The 26,506-nt window shown below is 38.6% G+C and overlaps 1 protein-coding gene across 3 annotated transcripts in view; it reads left to right on the top strand.

Moving 5' to 3' along the window:
* CPNE4 (copine 4) overlaps nucleotides 1–26,506 on the top strand; it is a 290,530-nt gene that overhangs the window by 86,595 nt on the left and 177,429 nt on the right. For all 3 annotated transcript variants that reach the window (XM_080581753.1, XM_080581752.1, XM_080581751.1), the window contains exon 2: nucleotides 12,729–12,916. In XM_080581753.1, coding sequence (XP_080437879.1) covers nucleotides 12,737–12,916 — 180 coding nt within the window. In that variant the 5' untranslated portion in view covers nucleotides 12,729–12,736. The remainder of the gene's footprint in view (nucleotides 1–12,728; nucleotides 12,917–26,506) is intronic.

Raw genomic sequence — 26,506 nt, 5'->3', positions numbered from 1 at the left:
GTGAAGATTATCTTCGTAGGTCTTCTACCACCGTTTAAAAATAGACTTGTTATATCATGGTGCTATTCCTTGCCTATGTAATCTCCTTGATGCTTTGTATCTGTCTTTTAATAAACAGTGTGTGAGAGTTGATAAATTTCTGTTTGGAGAGCAATCACAGTCATGCTTTCTCTACAGAAAACTTCAGGTTTTGTATATTATCTTACAATATAGCCTTCAAGCTCATGTAATATTCTGCTCTCAGTTTCTGAGAGTGTTTGTTTTCACTGTGAAATATTTATTAGGCATTGACTCATTCTGTCCAAGAGTAAAGAATCTAGTGGAATTAGTGTCCAGTGTGGTGAGTGCTATCATCATAGTGAAATTTGAGCATGTATTTAAACCATATGTCTAGAGATAAATGCTCACTTCAGAACTAAACTTGTGCACACTTTAGGGTCTCTTATTGCTCTGATAGTGCAGTAGCAAATGACTTGCAGATTTTAAATAGTATGCATTTTCTTTTTTCAAGGCACTTTGTTTTGACCCAGTAAAAAACTTACACTCCTCAAATGCAATTCACATAAAGTACAGACTTAAATAATGGAACAGAGACCAACAGGTCAGCAAAACAACACTGTGTTGCCTTTTCCCTTAAAAATAAAGGTAAATTCTTTAGTAGAATTCAGTGGGCTTTTTCTGTGATGGATCCACTTACCTTATTTTACCTCTTGTCCTTGATACAAAATAATGTTTCGAAGAACTGAGGTCTGATGAGTGAAATTTCTTACCCTCATATATTCTGCAGTGGCAGATGAGTTTCAACAAAGCATTGCGGGGCGGGGGGGGGGTGGAATTATTGGTTTTACATGTTTGGGGAGAGAGAGCCTGGGAATGCCTTTTTAATTAATCCTTCGATTCATACAACACCATATCTTAGAAAGTCAGACCAGAACTGTCACATTTCTGAAGTGGAAACATATGACTGGGACTTCAATACCAGCCTCTTGTACCTCTTCTAATTTAAGTGCCATCACTGCTGGGGTACTGGTATTGTTTTTTCTCTGTCATTTTAACTTGCAGCTAGACTGTGTGGTATATGTACTTTATTACACTTTGTATAAATTTGTCATTTATAGACATATGAATGTAGGTGAAGTCCTGTGCAATGTGCCCAGAACATAGGGGTATTGCTCGCTTAATGTGAACTTAAGGGAATACTGTCCTATCAAGTAGGGATGTCAAGATCAGCCGGGATGTAGTGCTCTTCTTAGAGCATGGTGGTTGGCGGTAGGACTTCTGTCAGTACCAGTGATACGAGTCCTCATTGCATTTTACTTTTTATGTGCATTATTTAGGAACAGAGAACCCATTTCCTCCATCTCCAAACTCTGTAATAGCCAGCAAAGCTGAATTGTTTTACGCTTTTGGTGCTAGCATATGCTAACAATGATTGATGTTGACTTCCAGATTTCACAAGGAAGACGGAACTCCGGTGTATATTTACAGGTTCCTTTTAGAAACTCTTAATCCTGTGTTGAAGGAAGCTTTATAAAAGACACTGCAACTATTTTGCTTCTCATCTATATTAGTCATTAACAATGATGTTTACCAAGTCCCAAAAAGTCCCGAGGGAGGGGAACATTCGAAAACACTTGGTGGCTTGGATTTGTAGAACTTGTTTTCAAAAGTAATGTTAAGCCAAATCCTTGGCATTGTGTCAGGAGTAAGTAGCTCCACTATAACATTGCTGACAAAGCTATGTTGCTTCCAGGGCCCAGGTTAGGTTCTATGTGAGTTTGTGCCATGTCTCACCATGTTGGTCAGGACATAACTTTGGTAGCTCTGTAGAGCACTGCTCCTGTGCAGCATCGACATGCCAGTAGAGGAATGGTGAGGCACTGGCACCAGTGGTGTCTTTGGCACTGACAGAAGTTGGAGCTGGCAGCATGCTGCAATTCTTTTATGAATCAATTTGATACCAAAACCAGCTATTGGCTTCTTCAGAGACTGAGTCTGTCACAGTATGGTGGTACTGGGATTGCAAAGCACTCCTACTAGGGATGCAGATATAGCTCTACAGAGGAAAGCCTATGTAGAAATTAATCTAGGAAAGAAATGAACAATTCCAAAATAAATACAATTTGGCTGGTAGACTTGCTTCTGCTTTAGGATTTGCTGGTGCCCACAGTTGGAGACGCAATGTGATTGTACCACTGGCTGATTTAGCCGAGATAGCGGCAGTGTGTGCTTGGCCTAAGTCACACGAGTGACTCTTCAAACATTTGATCACAGATCTCGAAATGAAAACACAAAGTAAAGAACAAGAAGGTGAGAAAGGCTTACTTGACTAACTTAAAATAGTGGTATGAGCATGACCTGTTGTCACTGAGCCCCCATCAAAAGAGAAGTGCGCAGAGGGCAGGAGCTACTCTGCACACAGAGGTGGCCACTGCCCTGCAGGCCCAAAGGGTGGGCAGGCTTCTGCTTGGGTAGCTGAGTCCTTGGAGCCCACAGGAGCTCTGGCTGGTGCTGAAAAAGGGATCAAGCATGTTGGGGGAGCTACATGAAGTGAGAGAGCGACTCCTTGCACTACTATCAGGTGTTGCCTTTCTTCAGCTCCCGTCCTAACGGATGGAGCAATTTGACTTTAGAGGTCTGTCCTGGTTTTGGGCTCAGTGTGGTGCAGGGTACACTCCTCTTTAGTGGATAAACTTGGTTTCTTTCTGCTAAGAAGGCCTAAGCCAAAGTGCAGTAAGTATACCTTCTGTTTGCTTGCAAATGCAGAAGCTGAATGGGACATGGGAAATTTGCCCTCACTGTTCTTGATGTTCCTATCTTTGGATTAGCAGCCGAAAGCAGCTTCTCTTGTAGGATATTTTTTTTTTTTTTTTTTCTGCTACAGGAAAAGCCGTTAGAGCCATCTGTTGCGGAAAATGAGCAGTTTGCAATATGTTACATCTGTAAATGGATAAACTCTTCCAAGCATTATATGTGTTTATATACATACTTCAGTGTAATTGAGTATAACTGCGGAACACAACTTGCTGCTGCATTTTCCTGTAGCCAGTGTTTTTTTGCAAGGTGGGTAGTGGGTAATTACCATTTCAAATGTATTTTATGTATGCATAGAAGATAATGGGAGTATTAAAATGGTAAAGTATTAATCTTTCTTGTTGTTCAGAACTGGCTAATTTTTTAAATATTTTGGCTTAAATACGTTCTGAAGGCTCTTAGCTAGGGTTATTTGATAGCAGAATTGTAACTACTACAACTTGGAGTGCTGGGATCATTTGATTTTTGTTCCAGACTAATCTTTCTGTGAAAGTATAGTGGAATATCAATTGAGCTTAATTATTTAAGATTCTCAGATAAGTAACCATATTGGAAGGCTTCAGAGCTCTTAAGCCAAACAGTTTTGTTTTCCATTTAATACCTAACTCAGAGAGAATTTTTTTCTTTAAAAAAAGAAAAAAAAATAGGCAGCATAGCATGTTTAAAAAACATATATCTCCAGAACGAGTAAACATTTTTTTGCCTGTTTCATTAGAGATATCACAGAGTACAAGCAGAAAAGTAAATTGGCAAGAATAAGAAAATCATAATAACTTTTAGAGATAAGCAGTCATGTTTCATACGATAGGACAGCTTTAAAGTAATTCATTAGAGAGAAAGATTCAGTAACTTTTTTTGTGTGATTTTTACTGTCTTTACATGTCACATTCACAAACCACACGTGCAGTTATTTACAGTCTAGACGCAGTGGTTTGCATATACAAGGATAGATTTTTGTGAAACTCTTCAGTATGGTATTTTAGCTGGATCCAATGGTCCAGAGTTTTTCCATGTATCAAGCCTAGTCCCTGTGCTTTCAGCTACCTGTGCTTCAGGCACCATCTCAGTAGTAATGCAGCAGAAATCTGAGACCCAATAGCCAAGCTAATAGGCAAATCAGTTACTTGGCAGCCTGAATTTCACTGGGTTTTCATGTTATTCAGTACTGCTCATGAATCCTCAGCTCATGGAGTCCTGTTAGAGGACAGCCTGGACTCTTCTGACATTTTTCCTTTACTTTTTAAAATCATTTTTAACTTTTATAGCTGTGGGAAAGGGCTGTAGAACATCAGCTCTGATGGCTTTGAAAATGGAAGGGAAACTAAGAATGAATCCACTTTCTTTTGTTTTCTGAGATACAATATACCAGTTTCATGATTTGGAAGAGGAACACTGGGGCCGTTTAATGCTTTTGTTTGACAGTATTGAGTTGTAAGTGAAGGATTTGGATGGGTGTTATTAAAGAAACAAGACTGAGAGTAAGAATCCAACTGAGGGGCTAGCTGTTAGTGTGTCAAGATACAGATGAGTCTGTCTTCTCTCTGGCTTCTACACTGTTCCAAACAAGGTCTACTCAATTACCACATTAAGACACTACACTGTCTTAGAAGATGCCATTTTATAAACAACACAAAAGCCCTGTGTGAGCTAGCCTTGTCATGGGAGAGGCAGATAGCTGGTGACTGATACAAATACAGTGAATGTAAATAATGTGCACTTCTGTTAATTCTGTAAAAAGTCTCTGCCACTTGTCCACTAAAAAAACCATCAGTACTGCTTTGCTGTAGCGGAGGACTGCTTTTGTCTGCATTTATCCCTGGGGAAGTTATTCTGTTCTTCTATTTGTTCAGTCTTCTGTCTTTCATGTTAATGATTTTTAGTTTTTTCCTGCATAGTACAACAGTGTAAGTGGAAAGGCAGTGAGAATTTTGAGAAGGAAGAGGTGACGGGTGGTGTTAGCTGCGTCTTAAGGGAACAAGGGAGAATCCTAGATTAATTTGTACAGAATACATGTATTTTAGCTACTGACTCTGATAGATCCTTTGCATTGCATCAAGTCAATTTGACTTCAGCAGGGGCTACTCAGGGCATCCAGAAAGGAGCACATTCAAATATGTCCCAGTGCTCCAGGTCTTGTGGGGTTTTTCCTTCCCTTAACTGAAATGAAGTCATTTGTATAGGTGCAGCACAACTCTGTACATTGTTCTGTCGTACATTAGACGTCTCAATTTCTTTTCTGTGACTTTCCGTTATCCCCTTATAACTGAACCAGCTGGTTCTATGGTAATGAGTCCTTTTGAACTGTCAGTGTGTGTATATTTCCATTTACACTGCTGGCACATTGTTCTGAACCTTCTCCCCTTCTGTCCAAGTAAATTACTTACACTATCAGATCTGTCTCATTGTTCACCATAGCACTGCTGTGGATTTTCTAGATACTCGTTGCTTGCTGAGTTTACTATTGCTCATTTTGCAAAGGGATCTTTCAAACTTTGGTAGCTGTAACTTTATATAATCCTCATTAATTGTTGTATGAGTCAGAATCAAAGGGAGAGAGGAAAAATTGTATTCTTAATTGCACAAGCTACCCTGTGGAGGGGTCTACCTAACCTATTGACTTCTCGTTATACAAAAAATTATATTCAAATTAATTTTGACAGCTGGCATTTTGCCTGTATTAGCTGTGATCATTTAAACTTCTGTAGCAATTTACATGGCAGTTGTGACATTGACCAGAATTAGTTTTTAATACTGATAGGAGGAGACTATTGTATAGTGATTAGAGATGTGGCTGATAATCAGGAGTCTGAGAGTGTGGTCAAAGATAAGTAGTTGAATTTTCATGTTTTAAGATAGTACTGAATGATAGTGAGAAGTAAGTTTCCAGAGGTACACAGAGAAAGGCCACGAGGCAACAGTCACAGCTACAGCAAGCAACAAGGGAATTTTGAATAGACATAAGGAAAAAATACTTCATAGTAAGATCGGTCAATGTAACAGGTTACAGAAACCCCGATGCTGTAAAAATGCTATGGTGAAAAAAACATTGCCTTACAGAGGGAATGGAGGGCAATGAGAACTACTTGCTGTGGCTGGTCACTGGTTTCCAATCACTGATGAATATTCACAATAAAGTTAGGTCTGCTTTCTGTGTTATTGCTCTGGGCTCTTACTTGCCTATCTTCAGCTCTGGACCAACCAGGTGTTTTAGCAAGTTCCTGAGTAAGCACATGGAATATTAATTTAATCTGTTTGCTGAATCAGAACCTCATGAGCAACATGAATTCCCATCTTTGCTCATTTGCAGAAAGCTTATTCTCTAGCCACACAGATGAATGAGAAGGAATAGGCTTTGCTTCTTCATGATCAAGGAAGCCTTGGTGCCAACACCTGATGGAGTAAATCAATGGGACTGGGAATTCCCAATCTCATAATGTTTCTTAAAGAAAAAGGATTGCTGATCTCAACTGGGATCATTCCCTGAAGGGGTCAATGGCCTGTATTTTACTGCAGTTGAAGAGGTAGCTAAACAGAAGAAACTTGTAAAAGCTCTTGTACCCAAAGTCCCAGTAAAATTTCATCCTTTTCTATAAATCTTGCTGATACTGTATTTTGTGTAACCTGGTCTCGTATCGTAATGGGAGATATCATAGAAGCACATAAAATCTTTAAGGCCTGAGAAATGGACGTTTGAAGCCAAGGAATGTGTTTAGTGGAGCTTGAGTCAGGCCCCAAGAGGCAGTGCTGATGTACTTGAACCTTTTGTGCCTGACGATTATTTTTCATTACTGTGTTGCCAAATGATAAACTACACAGGGAAAAGACAAGATCACTTGGGGCACTGTATCGCTAAAGCTGCTTTATTGAAATTAATGGGTTATTTTCTCACTGACTTCTGTGGATCTCAGATCCAACACAATAGAAACTTCAGTATACTTTCAGAAATGGCATTTTATTTATTCAGATTCTACCTGTAAATTAGAGCTAGTTATTTTACCTCAAAATGAACGTCACTTTGATTTTGCTAGAGCTGTAACGTAAAGTGAGAATCTAGAACAGAACTAGAGGAAATTGCTTTTCTAGTGCTACAAGGATTGCAATTTTTAGTGTGGACAAGTGGTTTTCCATTTCTTGCAATCTGTGGAGCATGGAACACTAAGTATTTTCCAGCAGAAGCTTGTGGTCTTAGTTTTATGAATTATAAGCTGCTGACAGTAGACTTGGTTTTCATATTTTCTTTCATGATTATGTGAACACTGGAAGATCCCCAAACTGGAGGTTCAAAGCCCTCCATCTAGAAAGTTCAGCTGCTCCAAAACATGCAGTGTTTTGAATTCTGCATGTCTTTTCTGCATGTAATTTCTAAGTAGAAAAGAAGTAGGGAGCAGCTAGTGTTACAGCTTCCAGTGCTTTTAGGCCTTGCCACGTATTGTAGGGGTTTATTCAGTCCTATTTCATATAACTATCACTACTATTTCCTACCACAGGTACATATTATAGACATTATTTACCTTTTCGGGAGCAGTGTCTTGCAATTTACTTGTGCAGAAGCACACTGATGCTCTTGGCTCATTTTCATTTCCTGACCAGGATGCCAGTAAAACAAATGATTCAGACACAGCCCTCAACATATGGTAATGGGAAAGCTCCTGTCCCAAAATCCATTTGTGTGTACTTTGCTCTGGAGTACAGGTTTCTGAATAACGAGCCCTGTTTTCAAATGCAGAACATTTAGTTATTGCCTTAAATCTCACCATCATACTCATTCTCTTCTCATTTATTACCTGAACGGGAGGTGAGGCTGAGTGTGCATGTTTCTCTGATTGTTCACAAGGTACTGTAGGTGCTTCATACTTCACTCAGACAGCGTTCAGATGTGCTTTCTGAGATTGCATGTTTATGGTGTGTGTGTGTGTAGGACAGCAAAATGACAAACTGGGCAGGGGAAAAGTTGATATCCAGCTTCAGGTATCATCATCAATTAATTTCCTGATGAGTCTAAGGAGCCATGTTGTAATTTTGTGATGAGGTTCTCCAAAGATGTACATGGATCAAAATTTTGTAACAAGGTGGATGTGTGTGTTTGTGCTGTATTCAAAATTTTTAAATCTCGGAGCAGAAGCACATACTGTTTGCATTTCACATCACAGAGATCCTTACCTTTGTTAGGCACTAGATGACTCATCTTTAAGCCATTCAGACCTTATGAGAGGGCAAAGAGGTAGCTGGCAAATGTGTGATACTGGTTTTCATTGTAATCCAGTTATTTAGTCAGCAACAAACTTTTTACTTCTGTGCTGTTGCTTTTAATGAAATATCTAATCATAGAAGCTGTTGGAGGTCTCTCAGTTACCAGAAATACTTGGCTTATGTCTGTCTTTTCGTTTTCTGTACGTTTTCAGTGTCAAGGGGCCCAAGGCCTGGACTAGAACCTACCTGTGTTAAACCCAGGAAACACAACAGCTCAAAGGGAAGTCTGTGCACTAAACACTTGACAATTTCATTGTTTTCTGCTCACTCAAAGAATAATAGAGGTTGCAAAGGACCTCTGCGTATTATCTATTGTAAACCTCTGCTTGAAGCAGGTTGCTTGGGCCATGTCCAGACATGTTTTGGGTATCTCCAAGGATGGAGACTCTACAGCTTCTCTGAGCAGCCTGTTCCAGTGTTCAACCACAGTAAAAATTACTCCTTTGTTTAATCAGAATTTCCTGTTTCAGTTTGTACCAATTGCTTCTTGTCCTGTCACTGGACACCACCGAAAAGAATTTGGCTTCATTCTTTGCTCCTCTCACCAATCAGGAATTTATACATATCACTAAGATTCTCCAGAGACTTCTCTTCTCCACACTAAACAGTTCCAGCTCTCTCAGCCTTTCCTCATATGATGGATGCTCAAGTCCCTTAATTGTCTCGATGGCCCTTCACTGGATTTGGTCCAGTAAGTCCATGTCTTTCTTGTACTAGGGTGTTCACAAACGGACATCCAGGTGTGGCCTCAATAATGCTGAGTGGAGGGCAAGGACCACCTCCCTTGACCTGCTGGCAGTGCTTTGCCTAAGGCAGCCCAGGAGGCTGTTGCCCTTCTTTTTGTAGCAAATGAGCACATTGCTGGCTCATGCTCAACTCAGTGTTGACAAGGACACCCAGGTCCTTTGCCCTAGAGCTGCTTTCTGGCCAGTCAGCCACCAGCATGCAGTGGTGCATGGGGTTATTCTTCCCCAGGGGTGCAACTTCACCCACAGATTCATCCCTGCCTGAAACAGCTTTTCCATGAATCACTTAAAAAATATCAGAAGAACACATCATTTTCTACTAAAATGGCTCTAAGTATGTCAGATATATAATAGTTTTGGGAGACTGGAACTGTCTTCCAAGATCCTTGCTTTTTCTTCATATTCCATAGGGTACATCAAGGTCTTTCACACTTTTTTTTTGTTGTTAACATAATACATTTTTAGATTTCAGTGCAGTGTACTTTAAGATGGCAAAACAGGTTTTTTTTTTTTTTTTTGTCCAATTGGTATTACCTTCTTCCTTGGTGTTTCACCTTGGAGAGGTGAAAACATAAGGCATGATCTTGCATCCTTGTTCTGTGCAGTCTAGCACTGGCTACTGAGTTTGTGTGGGAGGTGAAGTGTGGGTAGCATATGATGATACACTGCTTTCCTGTTCTTAAGGGGAAATGAAAGAATGTATGAAGCAGTGAATTGGAAATTTGGTAGTATGTGACTGATCACTTTGTTCACTTCTTTTCCTAGCTATGCTATCACTTTCCTTTCACAGATACAGTACTTAATCAGTGCATTCTAAAGCCATGTGGACATTGAAAGAATAAGGAGGTTATAATGAAGTGAAGAAGGAAGAGCTGGTAGCAAAGAAAAATGAATAATTTATTTCTCCATCAATAATGTACATAGTTAATTGGGGAAAAAAAATCTTGCGCAATCTAACTTGTCTATGTTTACGTAAAATAATACTTTTTTTAGTCACTTTCAGTAGGCTCAAAATCTATTTCCCAGTCTCTCAACTTCCTGGTAACATGACATCAGTGCAACAGCCCAAACTGGTGATTATATTAAAAGAATATAATGGGACAAAAGAATAAGACTATGGCTTGATCTTTTCCATTGATAAATTTAGAACTTGTAAAAGCTGAAGTAATAGTTTTAGTGATAAAAAGAAATATAATTTTATACTTAACCCACCATTCCAAAAAAACCAGTGTATAATTATTGTGGGAGGAACAAAAATATCTCTCCACCTCATTCTGCTACTTTTTCCCCTTCTCTTTAGTACTGAAATCATCCGGTTTAATTAAATCACCAACCTATTTCTGCACAAAGGATGACATTTCATTAATGATATAAGATGTGCATGAGACAGAATTAACCCAATTTTCAAATGGATTTCAATTTGGAAAGGGCAACATGTAAAAATGTCTTGTAAACGTGTGGAATGAGTTTGTTGAGCAGCTTTCTGAAGGAGATGGGATTATAGTATGATGAATAATTAGACAACAGTCCTTTCCCCCACCTCAGTTTCTAACTTTTTTTAATCCAAGTTGATGGAGATGCAGGTACCTGACATCATGTAGTAGGGATATATTATAAATAGAATGAAAAAGTAGAAACATAATATAAACAGAATGAAAAATTTGCTAGCAAAATACATATAACTGTTTATGTAACTTTTAGCTAAATAGTAGCCTTTAGTGGCTTTGTCAAATTTGCCACCACCTTTCTCTGTTCTCTTTTTGGGGAAAAAAAAAGTGGCAAACAAAAAGATGAAAACTGGTCTCACGAATGCAGTTTTGAATCAACAGGTTTGGTAGCACTTTTCTCAGATGCTTACTGTGGTGCTTAGCTGAGATATCAGATACCAGGTCCCTCTTGCATGCAGGGCATTGCTCCTCAATTTAAGATTTTATCAAAGTGGTTCAGATTAGGCTAGAGCCTAGTTCCCCTGTGCATGCTATCACCTTCAGGCTAGGACTGCAGTCTTGCCATTACTCATGTGAATTGACCCAGCACAAAATGGGAAAGACTTTAAGATCTGAGAGATGCTGGTCTATTTGCAGTTTCAAGAGTATCAGCTAAAAATATATGAGAGGCAAAACCAGCATATAGGAATACACAGTGCAGAAGCTGAGTATTCTCTCAGGGCTTAATAATGCAGCTTAATGCTGTTACCTTTTCCATGTTTTGTTTACTTTTCTTTTTTTTTTTTTTCCTGGTCACATTTCTTTCCTAGTGGCAAGTCCACAGGAACACAGTTTGGGTGACAAAATTTGCAGGTAATTGGGGAGGGCTGAAGGAGGCTGTTGTGGTCTTAAGCTGTGGGAAGCTATGATGGTGGTGGCTCACATTTCAAGAAGCAAATTTTGCCATAAGGAGATATGCCCATAGGTCCTGAGCTGGAAGAGGGTGGTGGTTAGAGTCCATCCACACCCATTTGACTTTGAAACATACTGAATCCAACAGTGTGGGTGAGGGTTTTCACAGCAGACTGTGGCTGTAGGGTACATTGCTGTATGGATTTGAATGGGTTTGAAGAATTGTAAATTGTTAACATGATTTTCTTTCATCTGCATGGAGAACAGATTGTCTGACTCATTGTTCAAACTTGAATTCCTGAAGTTTCTTTATATTTTTTATATGTTGACGCTGTATTGCAAAGTCTGCTTACTCTGAATTTACCAATATCTTTTAATTTTGCCTGTGTAATTCACAGGGAAACTGGATATTTTGAAGGCGGTTTTTGTTTTTATTTTATAAATTCTCAGCATTGGGGAAACAAAGCTTTAATTTCTTTTCCAGAACACCAAAAGTTAACTTTTATCAAAACAGTCTCAAAAATCATTAACTTCTGAGAACTGGGTGTTGTGGAAGAGACAATGAGGAAGCTAGAAACAGACCACAAAAAAACTGTTGATGATCTGGTATGATAAACCTGCCCTCTAAAAGCATGAAATTAATTTTTTGCAGCCCTTATAAATGTGGGAGGAGAAGTGTGATAAGGCACTAAGCCTTGTATTAAGACACAGATTGTTAGGGACCAGATTGGGAAGCTCAGAATGAGTGAGCAAATTGAGGTGTTCCAATCTTTGATGAGAAATGAACATATAGTGATTTTTTTTTTTTACTCAGCTCTGTGTTAAAAATGTCTTTTGTTGCTTCTGTTTGAGTAAAGGCTCAAGCTACAACATTTGTGTTTGTGGTGGTGGTGGTGGCATTTGTAATGAAGTAAGGCCAGAGGTTGCCACTATTTGAGCTGTGTGATCACATAATAGTGGTTTCTGACCTAAAAAGAGCAGACAGTGTATAACAACAAGAATTGTCAGCATAAATATCCTGCCCTACTGCTTAGACCATCAATCCAGACTGATTTCTTGGGTTTGGGAGGAAGTAATGTTCAGTGATAAGCATGGAAATAGAGAGTAAAATGTATCTTGGAAGTTAAGATTGATATGAAAGAGCCCTGCTGAATTTACATACAGAGTTGTGTGAGGTGAAATGCGTGCTTTTTAGGTGTACTCCTGCAGGTTGCAAGAGTGCTGAACAAATTTAATGAAGCCTTAGAATAAGGCACTCTCCGAAGAAATCCAGAATTACCACTGTCTGTCCTTTTGCCAGGGGAAATGTGGCCCTGAAAGCAGGAACAGGGCTGTACGCCAAGCTCATGGTTCACCCCCAAAGTTCAGGGGCAGGGTGGAAAGTTTCATTCTGAAGTTGGCTTATTTTGGAAAATATGGGATGATGTGTTCCTTTCTTCCATAGATACTTTTTTTTTTCCCCTCTTGTTCGCAATGGCAGGGTCTTACAGGCTAGCAGAACATTGTGCTGGCTTCTGCACGGATGGAAGGGCTGTACTATGCCTGCATTATTCTAAATGGACCTTTTCTCTCGTTACAGGAAAAGGAATGAAGAAAATGAGCAACATCTATGAATCAGCAGCCAATACCCTGGGAATTTTTAACAGCCCATGCCTGACTAAAGTGGAGCTGCGAGTTGCATGCAAAGGCATATCAGATAGGGATGCCCTCTCAAAACCAGACCCTTGTGTCATCCTTAAAATGCAGTCACATGGCCAGTGGTTTGAGGTGAGTGTTTAATAACATTAAAATAATTCTTATGATGCTTTAGAATGGCATAACAAAACTGAGACAAAATTCAAATAGCAAGAGCAATAAAGAGAAAAAGCAATTGGAAGCCTGTGGCAAAATCTTGTAAGATAGATTTTCCATTGACTCTAACACTTTGAATCAGATTCTTAATGATACTTTGAACTTCTCTTTGGAATCCCTATTAAAAATTAAGATGATTAAAGTATAAAGCATCATAAAACTTTTCCCTTTAGACATTCTTGTTTCATAAAAGCTATATAACAGCAGAGATAATGATAGTGACCATTATAACATGCTTTCCAATCAAAAGAAGTAAAATGCTGTGGAACAGAGGAGTATTTATTACTAGTTGGCAAGGAATTCAATAACAGCAGTTTGATTTGCAAATTTTGGGCATTGCAGTTGGATTCACAGTTGAAGTTAGTAGCAAAAGCTAATGCATTTGCCTTATCAATTTGCATTGTATTTTAGATTGCACATTTGATAAGAAAAAAATAACACTAAGTGAGAATCTTAGAAACCATTTGAATGATAAATAGAAACAGGATGTCCTAGAAACATGCAAATTGTTAATGAAGACCATTAAACTGAATGTTAGATTTTAAATGAAATCTTGGTGGTTATTTTACTTAGAAGTTACGCTTGAATGTCTGTGGTTAATCAAGCTAAAAGGCATGAATTTTTATGGAGAGTATGCATGAGAAAACAAGGTATGTGTCAAATCCAGTTCTTCTCTCTTTTTGAGTGAGTATCCCTCACTTTTCAACAGTTTCAGCATTCAGAATACAATAGTTTTCTGTAAAAAAAAAAAAAGAAAAAAAAAAGGGAAAGGAAAATCCTAAAATGTTATGTTTTTTAATTTAGCATGTTCAGCCAAGTCTGTCAGACTTCAGCGGTCTTGTTCCAGTTATTCCAACTGTGTGGTTTTGATCTGTGGACTTCTGAAATTTTTCCAGTGCAGGGTCAGCACCAGCAGAGCGAACTTCAGTGTTTTGGCTGTAGTCTTGTTCTTTTCTCAGTTTGTTGCTGTGTAAGCATTAGATAGGTCTCTGGTAGAAAATGAGTCTTTAAGTAAAAGTAATTGTCTAAATCTCCCTTCTTTTACTTTAAAGCCATTCCCACTTGTCCTATCATTGTCTTCCTGAGCAAAAAGTTGCTCTCTGTCTTTTTTTAAGCCTCCTTTAAGTATTGAAAACTTGCATAAGGTCACCTCTGAGCCTTCTCTTTTTCAGGCTGAACATCCCCAGCTCTCTCAGTCTTTCTTCATAGGAGAAATTCAGTGTCTTCATGTAACTGAAATGTAAGATGATATAATAGGAGGGGAAAAAAAAAAGGAATTCTAGCTAGCCATGCAGAAAGGAGCATTTAGCTATGCTACATGGAATTATTCAGGTAGTAGGAATTAAACAAGTAGTGAATTAAACGTCAAAATAAGTGAAATGCTCCTGATTGGAAAAGACAGATACAAACTTTTGGGGCCATTTCAGTTCCCCGAATAACTAATAACTTTGAGTACATTTCACACAATTTCTCCCTGGACAGTTATGGGGAGGGTAAGTAGATTTAAATTATGTATTCTTAGGTTGTAATGGAGGTTCCCTTCATTTGATGTGGTTTTTAATTTGAAAAGTGTTTGAATAGAGAAATTCTTGCAGAACAGATCTGCTTGCTGATACGATTGTCATCTTACGGCAGGTGCTCCTACTGTCTAATGAAAGTCCAGGGTATTCATTTTAGTATGAACAAAAAGTTTTTATTAGTTCATGTTCCTATCAGTACTGCAGAGTTAATACAGCTCTGGCATGATGAGCCATTTCCTATTCTGGCCCACACATTCTCAACAGAATTTTTAATTAAGTTCCAATTGCTGAATTAAATTGAGCAGAGTCACTCAGGTATATCTGAAGACATAATTTGGCTGGAGGAATCTTCTTCTGATGACAATCAGTGATCCAGCAAGACCCGAGACTGTAGACAGACTAATAATTAAAAAAAAAAAAAAAAAAAAGATCTGGGTACTGGTAAAGCGAATACATTCAACATAGAAGTTACTGAATGACAACACAAAGAAAGTTGGAACACAAGAGTTTTGCATCTGTGGATTTAATGAATTCATCAAGATGTTGTGAACTTACAGACACCTGAAAGCCCTTATAGGTTGGATGTCTTCAAATAGATTGCAGCAAAATTCCAGTGTATGTTGAGGACTTCTGAATAGGGAGCAGCTGGGTTGAAGGTGCCTGAAATGCAGGTTATGGTCTGTATGTGGTTGTGCTCTTGCAAGTAGGTGCTGTAGAAATGTATGGAAGATACTAAGGACTGCCTGCACAGACCCGAATGGGTCAGAGGCAGCTGAAGCTGGTGGGCTTAGGCTATTGAGATTGCACTGTCCATGAAACTAGAGATGCAAGGAAATGGTGAATTGGTGGATTCACTCTACAGAAGCAGATGATTGCTGAAAGCGAGGAGTCTGTGCATATTTGTCTTTGGGAAAATTTTGACAAAACATGGCAGCCTGTCCCTGTGGGAGAAGTAAATTTTTTTTTTCAGTTCTGCAGTACCGTATGTGCATGTGTGTGCGTTTGTATAAATTATGTCACCCACATGTATAAATAGAGAATGAAAATATCTGTGCTGTTGTAGAGTGGGTAGACGCTGTTTCCAGATATTGGAAACTGCATGTGTAGTTTTTAAAACATGGTTGTGGGGTTTGTTTTGTTTTCTTTTGTTTTTTAAAGAACAGTCATTGGAAGGTGTCCATGTTACTGCACAGCTGTGAAAGCATTAAGAGCACATGCAGGACACAAGTACTCAAAGCAGCCTCAGTATTGTCCCCAGTTCTGGCACAGATATACTTGCTGCTTTTTGTTTCTTCCTGTCTGGGTAGATGTTTCCCTAAAAACAAACATGCTCAAGCACAGTGTTCACACAGCTCCCCACATGCATATATCTGTATGCATGTTAATGCTGTCTGGAAAGTGCCGTCTGCACCAATGTAGAATTAAAATGATATATTGTATCTCACAGGAAAGTGGTCAATCTGCTCTTTCTCTTGCAAGAAGTTTGCATTTTCAGCCTGAGATGACAGGGTGTGATGTAGCAGAATTTAAGATTATACTATCCATATTTACTAAAAGACAGTTTGCTGATCCAGGGTTGAATTTTGGCTCTCCTGGGCCTTAGCTTTAGGCAGCTACAGTTGCAGAATGGCCAAATGTTGCATGCTTTTAATTGTTTAGGAGAATCATTTGATGGCTGTTTTTCAATATTAATTTGAGTTTAATTACTGAACTAAGCTTCAGGATGGTGAATAGCTGGATGGGGTACTGGAGTCAGGCAAAGGTACATGATGATAAACTCATTTTCTCCAATGATTATATTACCCGCCTGCAGTGTGAATGTGCTTGTGTTATAAATGTTAATTTGCATGTAGTGCTGCAGTCTTCATCTGAGATGTGCTAGCACGGAAATTGTCATTAACTTGTTATTACTGAGAAAGTAGCTTGGCCCTGTTCACAGGTTGTTATTTGCATATGGCGAGTACACATGTTATTCTGAAAATGGGGTATGTTGCTGAGCTGTGTCTCATCATACGAGATTTACATGAGATCAGGAGGTGTAATACAACCTGATGCAACCAGATGGAATGTGTTGTCTGTGAAAACAGACGAGCAGCTTTGGACAAGAGTAGCCATGTCTGGAAATCAGAGAGAGTTTCCTGTAGCTGTATTCTTAGAGCTTTCTGCAGCAGGACATAGAGTATCTGCTACCTTGTGTACTTAAGGAGCCAACAGGCATTCTTGCTTTTTTCCTCTAAGTTTTTATTAATCTTGAAGTAAGAGCAGAGGAAATAAAACAGCACCAAAGACAGCATGCAGTTGCTAAAATTCATGTTGATAGAATGGGGTGAATTTTTTTGGATGGATAGGTTTGTTTACTGAAATAGATTTTTATTTACTTTTTCATTGAAATGTTGATTGAAGACACAAATTCAATGAAACCCAGCAAGTTTTGATGGAAACACCTAGGGGAAAACTGCAACTTTTCATCTTGGTGTTTTTAAGATATAAGGCAGTGACTTGTCATTTAGCATGGCACTTGATTTCAAGGATTGGTTTGATTTGTATTCCCCCCAGAGGAAACTGGTTCACTCTTTTCTTTTGCTTTGACCACTAACCCAGTACAGCTGCACGGACCCTCATGTAAGCAAACAGTAGAGAACAGTTGGCTTGGAAATGCATTGAAGTGATTAACACATAAAATACCAGTGGAGTCTGCTGAGCAGGCTACCTAGAAATCAAGCTACAGGAAGGATACTGTCTTGCTCTTCAACTTTATTTGCTTTTCCCTTTAGTTCTCTTTAATTCTAGCATTCTTATCTTTTCTCCTCCTCTTCTGCCTCCTCACTTGTCACAGCTCCAGATTTCCAAGTGTCTGCTGCCTCCTTTTGCTCCTCTACATTTTGGAGGATGGGGGGGCTCCCTGCCCCTTCCTAGCATGGGGTAAGGATCTGAAGAGAAGACCTTGAGGCAGACTTCTGCTACTTGTTTCCATAGATACCCAAAAGTCTCTCTTGTGTTATCCATCTGTGGCTGTTACAGCCCACCACAGAAGCCAACGAGCCATGAAATAGGGGAGTCTGTGGGTTGACATGTTCCATGACTCTACTGAACCGTTCCAAAATAATTACAAAAGCACTGTGAAGAGAATATATATATATATTCTTTGCCGTATTTATTTGGTGTTTTATATACTTTTTTTTTTTCAGTTCAAATGGATGAACAGACTAATAGATGAAGCCTGTGGATGGAAAAGAAAGTTTAATTATCAGAAAAAAGAGCTACCACCAGCAGTAGCCATACAGAGCCAGCTTTAAGGCCAGTCTAACCCCTGTCTCGCATCTGCTGGTTGATGACAGTGAAGAAGTGTGTGTGAGATCAGGGAAATGTCAAAGTGTCTTTCCAGCTTGCTCTGCCGGTCTCCAGCTCAGGGACTTCTTAAAGGAGTTGCTTATGCCTTTGTAATTAACAATAGTAGATTTAATTTCCATAACTCAGTTTCAAATAATTTTAAAAGTTTTTTTGTATTTAAAAAATAAGCTTTCACAATACCCTGGGACATAGGGTTCTGTAGTTGTTCTTCAGTTGAGTAGTTGTTGAATAAGGTAATATTACTTGTAATTTTATTTTATTTCTTTGAAACTGCCGCTTACTGATCCATTTTAAGTTCCTTGTTCTTGTATTGGAGGAGACACTGAAAATCCCTATTCATTTTCTCAATACAATTTTGCATTTTAATCTTTTGATTTGTCTGTCACTGTGTTAGGCGACAACTGTAATGTCCTGTATTTTGAAGATTAAGTATATCTATCCCATCAAGGAGCATAGATTAGTTTGGATGGTTGGTTGAATGAACCACTTTTATTTCAAAATACTTCAGAGATGCAATGCCGAAAGCTTTTGCTATATTCCCATAGAGATTTTCAAGCAGTAATTTGAGATTTGTCCTGTGCTTTAAAGAGCTGTGAGGCATCACAAAGAATTGGTTTATTGGATGTTTGGTGGCTTTGGGGATTATTTTTTTTAATGTTAGTTTTATGGTTTTTAATGTTAGCTAGAGCATATTCTAGATGTTTTTTTCATGTTAAGATTTCAACTTGGTGGACAGACATCCTGTACAAAATTAATTGTAAGGTTGAGGTAATAGTAAGATGAACATACCAGATACGAAGATTTTTCTCTGGAATAAAAAAAAAAAAAGTGTTATGAAGTCCTGATGAGATGTTTTATATCAGCTTATGAATGGTGGAAGGGAGGTGCTTTCACTCAACAGCTCTCATGAAATTAGCTCCTCTCATTGTGAAGAAATTCCTGATTTACACGTTGGGGTTTTTTCTCTTCTGGATATAGGGAGGGTCTGATAATTGAAAATACTACCTGCATTTTTTTCTGACCAAAATTAAGGTCAAAGTTTTTAATGAAATATAGTGAAATATTTCAATGGATTTATTGAAAATGCCTTTGGACTTATGAAGATCTTGGTTGATTAAAGTCGATGGGAAAGAATTGAGCCTTTAATTGAAGTGATCAAGACCTTCATCAGAAAAGTAGGGCAATGAGATTCTTTTTAAGAATCTCATTGAGATTCCCTCATTGAGGAAAGGCTGTGAGACCTGGGTCTGTTCAGCCTGGAGAAGAGAAGACTGAGAGGGGATCTCATCAATGTGTATAAATACCTGAGGTGTGGGAGACAGAGGGATTTGGCCAACCTCTTCTCAGTGGTTTGTGGGGATAGGATAAGGGGCAATGGCCACAAGATAGAGCACAGGAAGTTCCGCACCAGCATGCGAAATAACTTCTTCACAGTGAGGGTGACGGAGCACTGGGACAGACTGCCCAGGGAGGTTGAGGAGTCTCCGTCTCTGGAGATATTCAAGGCCCGTCTGGACGCCTACCTGGGCAGCCTGCTCTAAGGAGTCTGCTTTGGCAGGGGGGTTGGACCCGATGATCTTTTGAGGTCCCTTCCAACCCCTTCGATTCTGTGATTCTGTGATTTAATGGTACCGTGTGGCCAAGGGCCTACTATTTATGACTTGGAGCTGACAGTCTCAGTTGTCTGGCTTGTACCACCCAGATATCTCAGGTCCTTAGAGCACCTAGTCTTGCACGCAGATCTGTGCCCTGCACCTCTTGCAAATAGTGACCTGTTAGCACAAGTGTTGATTATTCACCTTTGCACCTAATAAGAAGAAATAGGACTGGTCTTGCTGCTTTCATTTCCCAAAGAGTATTACTAGAAGATGATGATGAAGAGTTTCACAGGTGACATTAGAGCCCTCTTGTTCTGACTCCTCAGACAGAAAGCTGTGATTTTATTTACTCCACAACAATGTGCCGAAGTATATGGCTTTACTAGCCTGTTGTATCTTCATAATTCAGTATTGTATTTTTCTTTCTTCTCGTTCATTAGGTATTTGTTTGATACTAATGAATGCTTCTTTACTTAAGAATACTCGGTAGCCTCTGTTACTGCCAAGATTTGCTTTTGGCTTCTTTCTGCTGCTGATAAATTACCCATAAGTCTTTCTGTATGGTGAGTGACAAAGTCAGCTCATCTTTCTTGAACACCACTGGAAGTCTGTAGGGTCAGGCTATAGGCTAATTGAATATTTTATCTCAATCCACTCTGAGCCTGAATTCATCTCATTGGATATTTCACTTTTCAAGACTCAATATTTTAGAGGCCTACCCTGTTCCATGGGTTTGTCAGTTGAAGAGCCACTGTCATCAATTCTTTCAGGAAATATACATATATTTTTCACTTGGGCATGGTCCTGTTCTACAATTTAAGCAGAGGAGAGGCCAGCAAATCACTAGCTTTCTTCAGAGAAACAGAGTTGGTTTGGTATCTTTCCTTGTAAATTCTTAGCCTGATGTGGGTATTTAAAAATGACAGGCTTTTTGAAAGACCATTTCATTCTAATCAAGACAGGTGGGACTCTACTGTGCAGTTTTCCCTCATATTCTACAGAATATCTTTCATAATATTCTGTTAACTCCTAATACTTTGAGTACATTTTTATGAACATATATGCGTAAACTCAAAATGTAGAATTGCATTTTATGGTACCCTCCTTTTTAAAAAGAAACACAACTCTATTTCCCAAGTCTTTCCCAGCTTGTTATGCAAAGTCAGAAGTCTGAAAACTAAAGGTTGTAAATCTTTTGTGTTGGCAAATATTTTATTAAAGTGGGCACTGGGAATTTTTTTCCTCCTGTATCTAGTTTAGAAACATGAACATCATTAGCTTTTGATGAGATTTTTCTTTTTATACTCCAGATAGTAATAAGTGACTCTTTATTTTAAATCCATTTTATAATAACCGTTTTTGCCTTTATCCTTTATCCTATCCATCACTGCTGCTTTCTCTAGAGCTTTCTCCCTGTCTCAGCTTTTAGATGTAGCCACAGTGCTTTTTTCCTCTCTCTCTTTTTACATCAACTAGTCTTTAAATTTAAACTCATTTGAATCGGACAGATTGTCTCAACTGAAGTCAAATGCTGTCACTTTGAGTCAATATATATGAAATATCTTAATGTTCCACTAGCTCAAACAGCAATCTCTGCTGCTGTAGTGCAGTTTGTGGAACATGATGCAGGCACAAAGGAAATATAAAACCTGCATTGTAGAAGTCAGTTTTCTTACTGAGAGTGGTCGTGTTTGGGCTGGCTGCTTCCCTTCTACCAGAGCTGTGGGATCGTTTCCTGCAGCAGCAGCAGGATGATGGGTTCTGGTCCTATCTGTCCAACTAAATCTCCTCAGGTCCCCTGTCCTCATGTCATGGCAGAGTGAAGAAGTTTTTCTCGTAGTTTGCATAAATGAATAGAAACAAGTGTACTCCTGGGAAGTCAGAAGGGAGAACTTTCACAGAGAGATGATAAAAGCAACATAGTCTCTCCCTAGTCCCATGGCTTGGAGCATCCTCTACTGGGAATGTCTGTTGTTGGGACCAATTTTCAGGAGCCTTCCATCTGGTAAATCTGGGAGAACCACAGAAATGAAAGAATGAAAAAAAAAAAAGTGGGATCACATAGTAATTTTTCGAAGTTAGGAAAAATCAGTTTACTATACTAACTTAGATGAAAAGCTGAATGACTTGTACATGTTTACATCCTGTTCCATGATCCAGTGAAGAGTGTCTTGTGAACAATTTCTATATAGACATCCTCCAAGTGCCATTTTCAATTAGTGCACTACCATGGTTTTGCAAGCCAGGCTATACACATATATTTTTATTTGTACTTGTGAAGGAGGGAACTTGGACTGGGTGTTTGGCTACCATATTTCTCCATGCTTTTGCATATATTTGTGTGTTGTTGCTGGTTGAAATATCTTGAACTGTTTTAGGCTGCCTGAAAAGTTTGCTTCATCTGAACTGGTGAGCGATTGCAGTTGTGAAATATGGAGAAAAGACTGGAAGGAGTTTTCTATCCTTGTATGTATCTCATTTGGTCAAAATACTCTGGCTGACAAACTATACAATTTATTTAATAAGCTTTTTGCCCCATGAACAGGGTACTTGAATGAAGTTTTTCCCCACAGTTGTGAATATTTCTTTGTTATTGCATTTTCATCAGTACTTCTGATTGTCTTAAGACATGTTTGGAAATACTGCCCATAGCCATGCTATTTGGTAGTACTCAATTCATGCTTCACTAACTTTTCACAACTTCATCTCGGAATAGCTTTCCACAGAGCTGTGACGTTTAAATAGGGGTCTCAGTCATATGAGTAAAACAGGAGCTTTCTGATATTTACTTTTTAAACCAGGTCAACTCTTGTTGTTTTGCAGTGTAAGTAAGTTAAAAAAAATAAAAGGAAAAGGAAGAGCATTCACAGTGTTTTCAAAATTACGAAGATATGAGGAAAACGAAGGCTTTCCAGTGCCAGACTTTTCCAGTCTTTGGCAAGACTGGATAACTGGCTTGTTTAAATCAGTCATGATTTGTATATCTACAGAATAGATATGAAGTTGTCGTCACCTGTAAGGTTAAATTCTGGTGTATGGTATTTACTATTTGTACTCTTCATATTACACGGAAGATATATATGGTCATGAACAGATCTGAGGGCTTGCAAGTACCCAAATACCCTTCTTTTTATGTCTAATCGGGGATAATTTTCTTTTACAGCAGAAAGAAATCAGCATAATAGTCTTTAAAATCTATAGTAGTAAACCCTGATTGCACAAAAAAGGACACTTGGGCTTATCTGTGCACAAGCAAGTCATGACAGCCTTTAAGCAGACAGATGGCCTCATCAGGTAAAGGAGCTTAAGGGGGAGGAGTACCCTTGTTTTAAAGTGTCCCTGTGGGGCAAGAGATGAGCAGCCTGCACTGAGAAGGCAGAGGTGTTGGGAAATCTTAAACAGTGGTTCCCTTGCAGGCTAAGACTAAAAAATAAATAAAAAATTGACGGCAGTGAAGAATGAGTTAAGAAAGAGCTTACTTTCTGTACATCCCTCTCTACTCAGGAGTTAAAACAAAGGTTGTAAAGTAGAAGCTGTGATGGCTTTTCTCATGCAATACTGTACTAGGTTGTTGCAGTTATAGCTCTTCATAAGAGCTTTGTCAGTAGCATTCAGCAAAGGAAGGAAAACAAAGAGTTGATAATAAAAATAAAAGTAATTAGGGAAATGTTAATGCTACTTTAAAAGAAAAAAAAAGTTTCCTGATGAAGAGGCATCACAGAATACCAGTAGCTCATGTGGTTGAATTACCTCAGGGAGAACTTCGCTGCAATCCAGTCCCAATCTGTAAAGTGAGGGGATGCATTATCACTACGCTTGGCTTTAAGCCTGCCTGGCTGCTTTGAGTATGCTTTGGTATTAACTGAAATGAGAAATGCTACGGCTCTGCATGGGAGGAGTTACCATGCTGCCATTAGCAGCCCAATGTTCAAAGAAAGGCATTTTTGATCCTTTTGCTCGCTTTCCCTGCACTTTAATTATCTGTCAATCAGATATGTAGTTTTTAAACTCTAGACGAAGAGTGAAAGCCTGCTTTTATCATGGGCAGGCAGACACGCATTTCAGATTAGCTCAGCGATATGTCTGCATCTCATGAGCTATTTATTACAGATACACAAACTTTGTGCATCTCCAGGACAGATTTTAAGCCTGACTTGACTTTAGTAGTCTGACAGATTGTGATAAACCTACAGTAAACAGGAATCTTTGGAGCTGGTTTTTAAGTAGATAATTCATTTGATTGACTTGGTCCGTTACTTCTTAACCTGTAGTATCAGAATGGGGCAGACAGATTGTCAGCAACATGAACTTCTTCTGCTTTTACTGGGAGAGATTTTAGAGCTCAATATGAATTGTTTTGTGAAGGTACCAGCAAAGGAAGAGCTGTTACGAAAGACTGAGAACAACCAATTTAGGAAAACAGGCAGACTCAATGTGAGTGTTCTTTGGAAAGTCTTCTATTCCAATATTTGCTGACCAGAGATACCAGATTCATGAAGTTGATTTTGTTTAAAATCAGCGCATAACAAGGTACCATGCTGCTGATATGGATTGTTGGAGCTTAAGTTTATGCCAAGAAAAGTAAAAGCAATTTCACTGGAAGTATTTTTCATCTTCTCTCGTATTTGGTAGTAGCTTAAAAATACTTTGCATTAGTTATGCTGTAATCAGGCCAGAATGTAGACCTCATGAAATCTAATTGAAAATTGAAGTGTCCAAACTACATTTCCATATAGATACAGTGATCTTATCTGTTAACAGATATTTTCAGTCTTTGCGTGTTTTTTTTTTTCCATTTTAAGAAAAGAAACAGATTGATGTTTTTTCTTTTTCTCCTTGAAATCTTTTCACTTTCACATATAAAAAATAAAATTCAAGCTGAGCCACTTTGCATCAATTATCTACATAGCTCTGAATTGAGATTTTTTTTGTATAGTTTGTAGTATTCAAGTTGTATGTGATACTTGTGGGTGTTTAGAGCAAACACAGAGCAGAATACAAAACCAGAGGATATTTCTGCATAAATTACTCCCCTCCCATCCTGATTTCCATTTAAAAAAAACGGAAACTGTTTCACAAAAGTAGGTTTCTGTCTCTTTTGAATCTTAGTTGTCAAATAAAAAGGACTTTTTGCCCATCACCTCACAGCTTGCAGACCACCTAATTGACTGAAGTGTTCTTGTGCTTGTGCAGCAGCTTTGCTTTTAGTTGTTTTACATTTTTACTTTGGAAGCTAAGACTGCATCTCAGTAAAATGATAGAACCACAATTTCTGCTTTTGTTCTTTTTACTACCCTTTGTGTTCTTCCACGTGAAGATCCTAGAAGGTGATGTGTGAACCGATTATGTCAGAGGAGTAAAGCTCAGAGCTGAAAGTGCCCCATGTTCCTGGCAGAGGGCTTGGAGTGGCTGCTACCACCAGCAAACCACTGCTGCTGACAGGAAAGCAAACTACTTTTACTGATCTTGGCTCTACACAGGTGCTATTCACCAAAAATCTCAGGACACTGTGGACAGTCTGTACAACACCTGTACTGTCTGGGTGTAGGTTGCTTAGGTGATCAGGCTTGACACATTTACTTGGCTTTTTTTTCAAAATGTCATGCTTAAAGATGGTAAAGTGTGTGATGAGCCAATTCCTGGTCTAAATAGTCCCCTCTGGGATAGCTTATAAGTCACTGGAACTGGAATCATTGATGTAGTTCCCTATCAATAATTGCCAAGTTCAAAGACACACAGTGTATTTTTCAAGACAGTTTCTTTACAGTTTAGTTGAAATTCATAATCAAATATTAACTACAACTATCTAAGGTAAATCTCATCATTTTGTGAGATGCTCAGTTTTTATTCCACACCTTCATGCACAGGAAATTGTGGTTTTGAAGCAGAAAACTATCCAGTTTGATAATTATATTTTGTCTTGCTATACATAATCAAAATGAAAATATAGGTATGGAGGCTTTTATTCTTCAAGTGCTTGGAAAAACTCATTATCTTACTATTACATCAGCAAGCTCATACATGCTGTGGGTATAGAACTGGCTGCTGGTGCAGAACCAAGTGCAACATATCACTTCTCTATGCTTCTTTAGGGAAACATTACGGTGATCACTGAACCTTGTTGTATTTAACTTTAAATGCTGTTTGAGGACTGATTAGACTGCTGTAGCCTTGCTACATGTGTAAACTTAAAAGCTTATAATATGTCACTGTCACACTAACTATGGACTAGATTCAGTAACCTTACTGCCCTGCCTGCCCTTTTGATTCCCATGGGTGCATGAACTGTTCTGTCAGCGACAGTGACATTTATTGTTTAAAACCATATCTGCATTTCTTCTAGCTTATTTTGGACATACCAGCTGCCATACATGTTTTTCCTATTCTGCACAGAAAAAATGCAATTTAAAGACCTGCACTTTTGTTTCTCTGTTTGACGCTGTGGCCTTTATGTTGTCAGCTCATCCAGTGTTTCAGGTGTATTTACTGCCTGCTGCATGCTTAATTCTGTTCAAGGCCCTGTGCTTGCCTGCTTGCTTCCTCGGTTCTTTTTTATGTAAATCACAAGTTAGTTCTTTTATCAGCTTTGCATTAATCTTATTATTTCTCTTTATAAAGAAAGCAATTCGTGGATTTTGTCAGGAGTGTTCCTTCTGTCTGTAGGGTCATGGGTGTTACCTGATGTTCTTTTGTTTAGCTCAGTGATTAGGTCACTTCCAGATTGTTACAGCCAACTTGACTTTTTTGTATATATAGCTGCTTCCTCCTCAGGAATGTGTTGAGATTCTCTAAATTTTGGAAATGAGGTATCATAACTACCCCACGGTGGACAGTGAGACTTGTACTTTGTAAAAGTTAAAATTCTACATGCAACTCCAGGTCCTCACAAAAGCATTATTTTGCAGTTCAACTTCTAGGTGATGCTGTTTGTTTTATAAACTTCCAGAGATTATTTTTTTCCCACAAATTTTCATTGGTTGGGGATTTACTGCTCAACATCAAATCACATTATTGGCATTGAAAATAAAGTACTTGCA

Source organism: Anser brachyrhynchus (assembly GCF_964034855.1).
Source record: "Anser brachyrhynchus genome assembly, chromosome: 2".
Taxonomy (NCBI): Eukaryota; Metazoa; Chordata; class Aves; order Anseriformes; family Anatidae; genus Anser; species Anser brachyrhynchus.
The sequence above is the reverse complement of the archived record's forward strand: the minus strand, read 5'-3'. Positions and strand labels throughout refer to the sequence as shown.